We start from the raw sequence: 13,668 nt of genomic DNA on the forward strand, positions 1-13,668 counted from the left end.
ACAGTTATAAATAAACTGTATTTCTCCTTACGGAAATGGATGTGATGTAACTTTATTATGATTCTGTGTATTCATGTTGTCTTTTTAGGATATAGTAATAACTTCGCTTTTATCTATAAGATTGTAAATAGTATTTAAAAGCGATTGTGAAGAACTTTTCTATATATGCTAGGCATGGCTGCTATATTGTCTCAATATAGTTCGACAGGTTTTTGTAAGTTTACAATTCATTTGTACGCTACTCCTTTTCTACATTCTTTTAATTCTGTAGTTGTAATTGATGTTAAATGATTAATTCTACATTCTCATTTTACCTGGCATATTAGTTATTATAACGATTTCACCAACAATATGTATTCAATATTATTTTTAAATGTACAGGCTGTATGAAACAGAGGAAACGCTAAGAGAAAGCGAAATATTATTAAGTTATGTGATACATAAAACAACCCCAATCGCGTTTTTTAGTAGCACTAAAGAATATGTTACATAACAGGAGTGGATAATAATTACAAATGTGTCACATTATTCTTCGTACAAAAATTGCTTCAATTCTCAGAGAGATGTTGAAGGAAGGCTATAGGATATCCATCCTGTTAGTCTGCATAGTTTACATTGACAAAAGATAATGAAGGGTTGTGATTCTGTTAAATCAGAAGAGATATGCAATTTCATTCGGAAGCATTGCTGTCTGAAACCTGCCTCTGAGGCAAACCGTTATTGACTATTAACTGTATGAGTATTATCTATCACCTTAAAAGCTACAGTTTCTTGTGAGAAACAGTATTTGTGCCTAGTCTGCATTCTAAGTTTCTGATAGTTTTCTGATTAATAATTAGATTCTGAAGTAGAACCTATTTTGAAGATTGGTTTGAAAGCCCAAATACATTTTTCTGTTATGTTCTGCATTTTATGTTCCTGGTACCAATATATCTGTTTTTGGTTGATCTTTACATTACGGTAACTTGGCGAAAATTTGGCAACCAACTCCCCTACAGCAACCCTCTATTTTTTTTTCCCCGCCGCCATTTTGTCTTCACGAAGTAAAGACATATTTCTTTTCTTCTTATCTACTGAACACTTCTTCCAACAATCTACTAGCCGAATTACACTTATGCTAGAAATTTTATCAAACAAAACTGCTTAATCATGACAAATATTCACTGCAAAATTCGGAAAAAGTGCATAATACCATACACCTTACGCGTTTTTCAAAATAACACATACACATAAACCATGTACACGCCGACTTATTTTTACTTAAAAAAAATCCCAGAATTGCACAAAAATGGCATTGCGCACACTCTTCACTATATCCATGTACACTGCTTTTTTCTCATAAATTCGAAAAATTTCACGAAAATACATGACAATTTTCTCAATCTTTAAACCCGCTAAAAAGAACATATATGAAATTACCTGATCGCGAAAAAGTATTTACCCTTTACAAATATGAACATTTCTACATATAAAATAAATAAAATATCCAAAAACTTTTACCTCTAAATCATCTATTACATTATACACATCACCAACGAATTCATACATGAAGCATTACAAATATTTATTATCAAATATTTAAATTATTTCCATGCATGTTTATTTCAACTTAAACATACACCAAATTCCTACAAGTATAAAATTCACAAAATAACTATCATTTCATTAAAATATAATTAAATTCAAAAACACCACTTAAAATATACATGAGCACATACATTCAATTAATAAAAATTACCTTACAATCCTAATTACTTTAAACTAAATCATTGCTAATAACAATTTTCCCAATAATACCAAATTCCTTTCCACCTTACATTTCCAACAATGCATAAAAATAATTAAAAATACTAACTTACCTAATCTCCTTCAGAATCTTCATTACGTGGCGGATACACTTTTCTTCATTCTCTTTCAGAATCTTTAAAATCATACTTATCTTTCAAAGCAAGATACCACGTAAAATAAATAACATAATAAAACATGTTTATTTCTCTCTCACACAACCTTAAAAAACATTTCTTACTATCCTTTTCAATACCACTAAATACCCATTTCGAATTCACTTTACTTACGGCCATGGGATCCAAAAATTCACAAACACTATTTCACACAACACAGAATAAAGCCAAATACAAAATTCCCAGATTTTTCCCCATTAAAGAACAGTAATTCGTCCATTAAAATCACAGGACATATCCCATGATCTCTTCCGATTAAAGAACCATAATTCGTCCATTAATATCACATGACATATCCCATGATCTCTCATTTCCCCCACACAAAATAATGCGTAATCGGAACTCAGTACTGCTCACATTATTACCAAAGTCCCAGGTAGTAACCTTTATCGCCTCCAAAAATGTCGCCAAACTACCAGTTACCGTAATGTAAAGATCAACCCTGTTTTTTTACTTTCGTATGGAGTAGAACAAATACTGTAATTGCTGTAATTGCAAGAAATGTCGGGTATCGTATTTCAGGGGAAATATCCATTTGCATGCTGTATGTATAAACAGAATAATAGGATTTTTTCCAAAACAGATTGTAAAATGGATTCAGAAGGGATTTTTTTGTGATGTTTGTAAATATGTATGTATGTATCTTGCATAACTCAAAAATAAGAGTCAAAAACAGTTAGCCAGAGAACATTTAAATTTTATTTATGGGACTGGGTTGTATATATAACATCTAGTTTTGCACTTTTTTTTATTACAGTCAGTAGTACCAAATTTATATATATATATATATATATACACACACACAGACATACCTACCACTTTACACAGCTTGCATTAACCAGCTATGTTACCAATCTCGCTTGCCTAACAATGGTCAGCACAAGCCCATGGGATTCATCATAGCAGGGAGACAAATGTGCCTGTCGGTGGCAGGAGCCTTGAGCACCATATAAGTGACAACTCGAAATTAGCTCATTTGTGCTTCCAATTTTGAGAGAGAGCACCCCAGGGAGACATATCCGAGGGTCTCCTATCCCTTTTCCCCTACCATCAACCTCTCAAGAGGACTTTTGGCTTGCTACATATGTAAAGTGCCCCCATACTGCACAGAAAATATACATTTACAAATACCCTTGCCTTCTCTGGTATTCGAGCCCAGGTTCTTCAGTATGGCAGCCAGAGTCATTAACCACTATCCTGGTTGATCATAATGAAAATAGTCATGGGTAAAAATATATTTAGGGTGCCCTTTGGTGGTATATGGACACTAAGTTTGTGGGCTAATCTTTGGAATATGGTAACAGGTAGTTTGGCCACATTTTGGTAAGGCGATAAAGGTTACTAGCTAGGACTTTAGCAGTGTACATGGATAAAGTCAAGAGTGTGCGCAATGCCATTTTTGTGCAATTGTGGGATTTTTTTTTAAGTGAAAATAGGTCGACATGTACATGGATGATACCGTGTATGTGCAATTCTTAAAAACGCGGCAAGCAGTGGGCAATTCTGCACTTTCTCCCAATTTCGCACCTAATCTTCGTCATGATTAAGCACTTTTGTTCCATAAAAGTTCTAGCATAAGCATAATTCGGCTAGCAGATTGTTGGAAAAAAATTTTGAGTTAAAAAAAAAAAAAAAAAAAACCATGCCTTTACTTTATGAAAACAAAATGGCTTCCAAACAAAAACTAACAGGTTGCTGTAGCAGGGTTGGTCGCCAAATTTTCGCCAAGTTACCATATTCCAAAGATTAGCCAGTTTGTGCAATTCTTTGTCTTGCTATTTTGGCTTTGTGACAAAAATCGTCACTACACAAATACAAAATAACAAGTAAAAAATTGCACAAACTGAGTTTCAATGTCCACATCGACCTATTTTCACTTTAAAAAAAAAAAAATCTGAGAATTGCACAAACTAGGTATTGCGCACTCTCTTGACTTTGTCCATGTACACATCGAAGTCAAAGGAACAGCCAACAAAAATATATATAATCTCAATAAACTACATTTTAAATCAAACAATGAAATAACGTACAAAAGAAAAATTCATCTTAACACTACACAAACGAAATATCCACTTACCTTATTTAGAAATTTCTATGTCTTCAGTCAAAAAAAAGTTCCTTAATAGCATCCAAAAACTTCCTAAAATTATTTGAACTAGAATCTGTGTACTAGCATTGCTACATAAATTTAAAAAAACTGAGAGTAAAAAATATCCTTCGTAGTGCTGGTAACCTCCGGCACTCCGTATATTTTGTACATAATTAAATAAACATTATATTGTATGCAGTCAAAAGTCTTTAATCTAGACGTCCATAATCCGGACCTCAAAGCTACAAATTTTCTATGCATGCGTCAATGCATAATTCGTTAATGCATGCGCATAATACCTTTACGCATGCACATTTAATGTATAACGGACAGTATAAGCTAAGCTAAAATTATCTAATTATCTATTTCAGTTAATGTTGCAGATTGCGTTGTTCCTTAATCTTCTAATTGGATCCAGCTTATTATTTTTTGCAGATTGTTAGAGCAATTTTATAAAAGTAAGCTTGAACTCTCGATTATGTCAAAAAAAATTTCCAATTCTGGAACTACCAAAGGATCTACAAAGCGAAAGCATATTTCGATGTCCATCAAACAAAAAGTGGAGCTGCTGCAAAAAATGGATAAAGGCATATCCTTTGATTCTCTAATCATTCCGAAATATGTTTATCAATTTCAGGCTGCTCTGCGGTGGGGGGGGGGACTATGCTGCGCGCAATGAACTGGAAGTTGATCTGTCAGCACTATCCTTATCCAGGGATCGTAGCGGTCCTTATAAGTCCTTATATTTGAAAATAAAATATAAAGGCCCTTATAGGGTGCTTACTTTTTCTTTAAAGCCCTTATTTTTTGTTTTTAGTGCTTATTTTTTGCTTTAAGTGCTTTTTTTTTTTTTTTTAATGAACGCCCTATTTTTCAGGGTACCAAAGCCGAAACTAAATAAACAACTTTTCTTCCTAATATGGAATGTCAGATGGTGAATCATACTCCCGGAAATAGCTTTTCCCCTTTCTCTGCATTAACATAACCTTTGGTGTGCACGAAGAGTACAGACAGGTGCCCGTCGTTCTATTGGTCAAAGAAATGCGAAAGTAATAAATAAAGGGAAAGTAATCGAATAGTCAAAATAATTTTGTTTTTTTGGCCAATACATTATACAGTACGAAGATTGGGAGGTTCTCCCCTTTCTCCGCAAAATCTCGAATATTGAAACTGTTACAGTTCGCTGCAAAACAAGCAACGGACTTTTTTTTTTTTTTTTGTCACTTTCCAATCTGGATTGAATAGGACTAAAAGTTCTGCGCTCTACCAACCCAAGCGAAGAATGATTCTATTCTGAAAATTTAACGCCGTCTGTTGAAAATTAGAATGAAAAACACCCCAGTTATTTAGTTCTTTATTCTCCCAATACCGGCAGCTGTTGATTCCGATTGCGTAATATCACGTAGGGAAGAAATACGGCGCACGTATTGCGCAATAACGCTTGCAATATTTTGCAGAGATAATTAATTTTGATGTTCTGTCCGAGATTTGTTTATGAACACTTAAAAGAGTTTTACTGTGCTTGCTAAGCAGAATATTTTTCAGTTCCATTGGTTTATTTTTATATGATGCGCATATCGAAATGACAAAAGCATTTATTTAGCGGAAAAATTTAAAGAGCGGCTACAGTCTACCCCCCCCCCTCTGCTCCTCTTTTACAAGTTACGCTCGACTGTCCGAATATTCGCCAATTTCCAAGTATGCGGGTTAGTTAAGATTTTACTGTTAAAGGATGACTGCATGAAGCAAATTTCTGTCTTCTGATTTCAGAAATGTTCCTCTTTTTTACTTAAATTACTTTGCTTGCAATATCTGTTAAGAGAAAACTGATATACAATGAAAATTTAGAAAATGTTCAGAATTTAGATTTAAATTATTTAAATATCAATATGAGTGGAAAAATAAAATTGTATTTATTATTAGGTTCCAAGTGAATACAATAAATATGCCTTATTATTATTTATTTTCTCTATTTTGAACTGAAATTTCATCATTAAATCTTGTACTATAGTTTAGTTCTGCATAGTTTTTTTTTCCCTCTCATTGTAAACTAGTTCTGTAAATTGAACTATTATTTAAAATTAAAAAAAAAAAAGTAATTATTTTCCATGGTTGAGGTAATGCTTATTCTTTCTTAATAAATACTGCATTTCTCATATTTTAAATTATAAGTCTAATTTTTAAGGTTATGCAGTTGTGTATAATGTAATTAGACAGGTGCTTATTTTTTTCTTAAAATGTTCTTGAAAAGTGCTTATTATAGGTGCTTATTTTTTTAACTAAAATGTGGCTATGAACCCTGTTATCTTCAGGGCAGATGTTTTTATTTTATTCGGCTTATAATTCCTTACTAAATGTAGTATTTCATCTCGATGTACTCCGTCTTTGATATGATTTAAATCAAATTCCTCATCATTATAAATATCACGAATACACATCAAATAGTTTTCTAATTTCAACTATGCGTAATGTATGCTTTACGCATGTGCGCATTGAAAGAAATGTTAAATAAAGTAAACAAATAAATATAAAGCTTTTTTTTTTGTAAATTTTGATACCCTATAAGATCATAATTGCTCTTTATTTCATAAATTATGGTTTCATATTTTTAATTTTATAATTTCTGCATGCCATCTTACTAGATTTAAACTGATGATCTATAATCCAGAAAAACCGATAATCCGGAATCGCCGAAGTCCCGACGAGTCCGGATTAAAGACTTTTGATTGTACTTTGAGTTTGTATGGAATTTAAGAAAGGTCTGAGGCATATTTAAAGATTATTTTCTACAATTGATTTTTTTGACGAAGTAACTCATCAGCAATTTTACTATCAGCTTTCTTTTTACAACCTTGTACAGAAGTGTTTATGTTCAGTTTTGCTGTTTTTTCCCCCTTTTTTCTTATTTTCTATCTATTCAAGCCATAAGTGTTTGCATATGTTCTGAACTGCTTCATTTAACTTGTATTTGCGGCATGTGAATTCTTATCTGTACTTAATTTGGGTACTCTTCTGCTATCAGGTCTAGATTCAGAAATGTATGTACATATGTATATGTGTATATGTGTGTGTATACATATACATAAATACATATATACATGAATACATCCATACATACATACATACATTGCATACATGAACTCATCCATCCATCCATACATGCATACATAAATACCTTTCTGAATACGTTTCTGATAACAGAAGAGTATCTTAATTTGGTAAAAATATAGTTTAGGGTACCCCTTGGCGAAACTTAGCGATTTTTTGTGGTACATGGATACCGATTTTGTGCAGTTCTTCGACTCGTTATTTTGGCTTGCGAAGCGGCGATTTTTGGCACACATCGACTTATTTTCACTTTAAATAAAATCCCCGAATTGCATAAAAATGGCATTGTGCACTCCTTTGACTTTATCCATGTACACGTCGACCTATTTTCACTTTAAAAAAAATCCGGCTAATCTTTGGAATATGGTAACAGGTAGTTTGGCAACATTTTGGTAAGGCGATAAAGGTTACTAGCTAGGACTTTAGCAGTGTACATGGATAAAGTCAAGAGTGTGCGCAATGCCATTTTTGTGCAATTCTGGGATTTTTTTTAAGTGAGAATAGGTCAACGTGTACATGGATACCGTACACGTCCAAACAATGATGTATGTGCAATTCTTAAAAACGCGGCAAGCAGTTTGCGATTTTGCACTTTCTCCCAATTTCGCACCTAATCTTCGTCATGATTAAGCACTTTTGTTCCATAAAAGTTCTAGCATAAGCGTAATTCGGATTGTTGGGAAAAAATGTTGAGGAAAAAAAAAAAAATGCCTAGCAAGTTGCTGTAGCAGGGTTGGTCGCCAAATTTTCGCCCAAAGAATCGCCAAGTTACCATAATCCAAAGATTAACCAAAAATCCCTCAATTGCACACAAATGGCATTGCGCACTCTTTTAACTTTATCCATGTACACGTCGACCTATTTTCACTTAAAAAATAATCCCAGAATTGCACAAACTTGCATTGTGCCCTCCCTTTACTTTGTCCATGTACACATCGATATATTTTCACTTAAAAAGTCAAAGGAGCACCAAATTCTATAATATAGGCAAACAAAAAATACATAATCTCAATAAAATACATTTTAAACCACACAATAAAATAACATAAAAAAGGAAAAACATGTTATACATTTAAGCACTACCAAAAGCAAATATTCACTTACTATGATTTTCGAGTTCGCTTCATACACCCAGAGCAACATAAAAATCAAAATATCAATCATACTCAAATGACTATCAAAATACTCAAACCAGGTACTCTTTCTGATCGAACGCTTCACATAGTGACCATCTGAACCTTTCTTCCTACAAACCCATTCAAATCCATCTAAATGGTTTTTACGTTCAACTAGACGCATATCCTTCCTACATACAGGACACTTATAATGGCTACTAAGCAAACCTTCATTTACACACTAGTCAATTAAAGCTCTTTTCGCCTTTCACTCCAAAGCGTACAGAAACTTCAAATTAATCTTACTACATTCGCCCATTCTACCATCTAAAGAATCAAACCAACACACACACCACAAAAACGCTTACAAAACATCCCATGATTCAAAATTTCCCAGAATCATGAACCTGATTATGGCACAATAGGGTTTCCATAACATTCAACTACTCAGGCTACCATAAATGAAACAACAACTTGGCAATAAATCAAACAACTTCGCCATAATACAAGGGGTACCTTAAAGTCTACTCTACCCCTTAATTTTTATAGTATTATATACTGTATAATTATGGCCTTATGGATTTACTTAGAGAACTCGAACTATCCTATTTTTCCAGAAAGATGCAATACTGTCAAACATAGGAGTATGTGTTAATTCTCTTCAATATACAGGGTGTATCGTAAATGTTATGACAAACTTCTAGGGCACGTCATAGCAATTAAGAATTGCATAGGAACCTATACCTAGAAATGTCAGGGGTAATTGGTAGCAGAGGTAGAAGATGTGCAAGGAAACAAGAGAGTAATTAATTTTAAACATTTATTGGACATGAATACAAATGGTGTTTTAACAACTTGAATGTTACAATAGATGCTTGAAGTTTGCACCATCAGACGCCAAACATGCCTGACACTGATGGACCATTGATTGCCGAACATGTTCAAACACACCGGGAGTTTCTTTGATTGTAGCAGTTGCACAGGCGAGTCTTGCCGCGAGATCCCATGCCCAACAGAATCGTGATATACGATAATTTATATGGCTCCCCACAAAAAGAAATCAAGGCTTGATAAATCCAGTGAGCATGTCCAAACCATTGATGTAGGAATGATCTGTTCAAATGGCTACGAACATCCAGTCCAAACTGAGAAGATGCCCCATCATTTTGGAATCACATGTTGCACATTTGGTGGAACATCGTCAAGCAAGTCAGAAAGAACCTGCTCCAGAAAGATCAAATAATTCACGGCATTCAAACAGTCATTGGTATCGGGCACGGTTGGCATCTGATGGTGCAAACTTCGAGCATCTGTTGAAACATTCAAGCTGTCATACACTATTTGTATTCATGTCCAATAAATGTTTCAAATTAATCACCTTTGCTTCTTTTCCCATCTTCTGCCACTTACCCCTGACATTTCGGGGCATGGGTTCCTATGCAATTCTTAATCCGTATGATGTGCCCTACCTCCCCTAGAAGTTTGTCGCAGCATTTATGGTACATCCTGTATGTATATATTTGTTAGAAATATTGTAAGATTTCTGTCTTTTAAGTTAAAGTTGAGGAACCTTAAGAACTGATAAGCGAATAATCGCTTTAGTTCGGTATACAGAGAACGGATACTCAAGAAGGGTTAAATACCCTTTACAAATAAAGTTCCAGAAGATTTCTTCTTGGAGTTTACATTAAAGCTTGCACTCGGGCTTGAACTGAAGAAATTAAGAAATATAACATAACTGATCATAACTAAAAAGATATAGCTGAAGCTATCAAGATTCTAACAGAGTTGGCCCCTTAATGCTAACTAACAGCGAAGCTATCGAGGGCCTAATGTATGGCCGAGCGTAAAAATAGCTTTAGAGAGAGTATAGCCAAAAGGCCAACATGCACTGCATAGAATCTCTGGCTCTCTAACGAAGTCAGTAGAACTTCGCAGTTAAATACTTCTTCTCCTCATTTGCATCTTACCTTGATTCTGAAAATACGTTCTAGCCGGTAGTCTTAAGCTGAAATTTAGAGAGGACAGGAAAGTAACTTTTAACTAAAAATTAACTGTTAGATAAATTAAGATAAACCTTACAGTATAATATAAAAAAATGTAGAGAAATTGCATAACATACGAAGCTGTACAATTTATTTCTGCTGTAAGGAGCTGTCATTCAATTAAATTTGCCATATTGTAATAATTGTCTAAATATACATACTTGAGATAAAGGAAGAAAAAGAAACAAATGAATCCTGTTGTGTAAAAAAGCTAGTTATGTGAGTTATGTTTGTAATATTGTGGGTATATATTAAAGAGAATGATTCTTTATATCAAATTTTTCTCATAAATTATGAAGAGAACAATATTGCCTTTATTTAAGTATGAAAAATAATCTAGTAATTCCAATGTTAATTTGAAAATAAGGGAAAATATCTGAAATTCATGGGAAATGTTGAAATTTTTAGGATTTCCGAAAGTTATCTAAAATTTGCAGAAATTAGCTTTAAGAGAGATTCATTATTTTAAATGTAATATTATCTAACAGTATTAAAATTTAGAGTATAATAGTTGATCTTATTCCTTACAGTAATAATATATAAAAAATTATAATTTTATTAGTTCTATAATTAAGATATTGATCTTCATTCGACAGGAGCAAAAGTTTGGACTTACTTTGATTCTTTAATTATAATTTTACATACATTGGTATAAGAAATCGATAGAGAATAATATACTTGTAACAGTAGTATGGATCTTATTCCTAACAATAATGAAGAAATTGTCAGTCATTCCAGATTACTAATAAAGTTGATACATTCCACAAAGTAATACAGTATTAAAATTGGTACACAACTATTCCATAATTATTTATGCTGTAAAAATATATGTACTTTTTATTAAAAATTTTAATCCAAATTTCCAGATGTATATATTACACATGTCATTCTGTTCATAAGTGCAATAGCTTGCATTTATTCTACTTTGAAAAGCTCATCAAAACTCTTAGGATAAAAATTGTTCTCCTTTCTTTAATTATATATATATATATATATGTTTAACAAACATGTATATACGTAAAAAGCAAATTTAAAGTTAAAATAATTTAAAAATGTGCAAACATATAAAAGATTTAATTTTCGAACTAATCTACAATTAAATTCAATTTATTCTTTTGAAACAATATATATATATATATATACAGTCAAAATTCGTTAATCCGGACTCGTCGGGACTTCGGCGATTCCGGATTATCGATTTTTCCGGATTATAGATCATCAGTTTAATAATTAATTATAATCATCAGTTTAATAAAATAAAAACATCTGCCCTGAAGATAAGAATAGTGCTGACAGATCAACTTCCAATCGGCAGCGTGAAATTGATAAACAGATTTCGGATTTCAAAACATACTTTCGCTTTGTAGATACAAATTACATATTAGTAAATATATATCGGAAATTCTATTTGACATAATCGTTCTAATCTATCATAATCTAATAATGACGTTTCTGCCCCCCCCCCCCTCTGCCGCAGAGCAGCGTGAAATTGATAAACAGATTTCGGATTTCAAAACATACTTTCGCTTTGTAGTAAATATATATCGGAAATTCTATTTGACATAATCGAAAGTTCAAGCTTACTTTTATAAAATTGCTCTAACAGTCTGCAAAAAATAATAAGCCGGATCCATTTCGAAGATTAAGGAACAACGCAATCTGCAACATTAACTGAATTAGATAACTTTAGCTTAGCGTATAACTCTGTTACACATTAAACGCGCATGCGCACAAACATATTCGCAGCCGTAAGGGTCTTACGCACTCTCGTAAACGCCTGTGCGCATGCGTGAACGCGACACATGCGCAGAAAGTTTGTAGCTTTGAGGTCCGGATTATGGGTGTCCGAATTAACGACTTTTGACTGTATATGTAAGGTAAAAAATACGTGAATCAGATAGCAGTATTTCCCCTCTCATCAGAAAATCATAGCTTTCATGAACTGCTTCATTTCTAGATCAGTCCCTCTTGTAATGGTGTAATGCTGATGACATAACTAATTTGGAACCTGAACTCAAACTTTCTAGAACTGAAACCTTAACCTAAACCAAAACAGGTTAAGGTATATTTAATATCATATAGGTTATACAGGTTATATACACAGGTTAAGGTATATTTAATCCCCTTGGATTATCACCAAGTTGTTTCAGTCATGGTAACCTGAGTAGTTGAATGTTATGGGAACCATATGACATAATTGGTTGATGATTGCAGTGAATTTTAATGATGGGAAAAGATTTATAAAGGCTTGTTTGTGTGTTGAATATTGATTAGGAAGTACGTTGCTATTTTGTGGTTTACTTGGTGAAATGGCTGAATGTGGTAAGATTAATTTGAAGTTTCTGAATGATTTGGAACGAAAGGGAAAAAGCATTAATTGACTGATGTGTAAATGAAGGTTTTCTTAGTAGCCATTATTAGCATCCTGTTTGTACGAAGGAAATGCGTATGGTCCAACATTGGAGGATATTTTTTAGTCTTATTTTTGTGAATTTATGTGGCAATGCCAATGTACAGATTCTAGTCCAGATAATTTTAGGAAGTTTTTGATGCTGTTAAGGAATTTTATTTGACTGAAGACTATAAATAAGGTAAGTAGATATTTCCTTTGTGTAGTGCTAAGATGAATTTTCCTTTTGTATGTTATTTCATTGTTTGATTTAAAATGTAGTTTATTGAGATTATATATTTTTTGTTGGCTTCTCCTTTGACTTTTTAAGTGAAAAAAGAGTGATGTGTGCATGGACTAAGCCAAGGGAGGGCAAAATGGCAAGTTTGTACAATTCTTCAATTTTTTTTTTTTTTTTTTTAAAGTGAAAATAGTTGGCCCAAAATCGCCGCTACACAAAGCCAAAATACCAAGTCAAAGACTTGCACAAACTCAGTGTCCGTGTACCACCAAAAATTGCCATTTTTCACCCAGGGTCACCCATAAATATACTTTTACCCCAAAACCGTCAAACCTTCTCTAGGTGAGCATGTTTTAGCTTCAGCTCTCTTGCAGTCAAGATGCTACGCCGCTTCCTTTGTTTTGTCATGCTGTTATCTAAAATGTGATATTTTGTATAAAATTGTGTTGTGTGTAAGGCACCCATAATCATGCTGATGAAAAATATATTTTCGATAATAAGTTTGTGTCCAGCAATAAAAAATATATTCAGTTCTCCCTTGTCTGTTTTCAGTATTTCATAGCTTTATTTAAATTTCTTTTTCTTGGAAAAGATGTATAAATATCAGTAAAAACACACAGTTAAAGTTGCATTTAGTGATCAGTTTTATTTATTCAATTATATTATCAATTACAGTTATTCAGGGACCAGAACAAAATGTCAAGTGGTCGCCAAAACCAT

General features: G+C 33.0%; 1 protein-coding gene across 1 annotated transcript in view; it reads left to right on the forward strand.

Moving 5' to 3' along the window:
* Nucleotides 1-19: 19 nt before the first annotated feature.
* Nucleotides 20-13,668, forward strand: part of LOC118185161 (ubiquitin-associated domain-containing protein 2-like) — a 50,119-nt gene continuing 36,470 nt past the window's right edge. The window contains exon 1 of the mRNA XM_035354974.2: nt 20-214. Coding sequence (XP_035210865.1) covers nt 166-214 — 49 coding nt within the window. The 5' untranslated portion in view covers nt 20-165. The remainder of the gene's footprint in view (nt 215-13,668) is intronic.

Source organism: Stegodyphus dumicola, chromosome 6, assembly GCF_044657685.1.
Source record: "Stegodyphus dumicola isolate Sdum_Otavi_A_Nest chromosome 6, ASM4465768v1".
NCBI lineage: Eukaryota > Metazoa > Arthropoda > Arachnida > Araneae > Eresidae > Stegodyphus > Stegodyphus dumicola.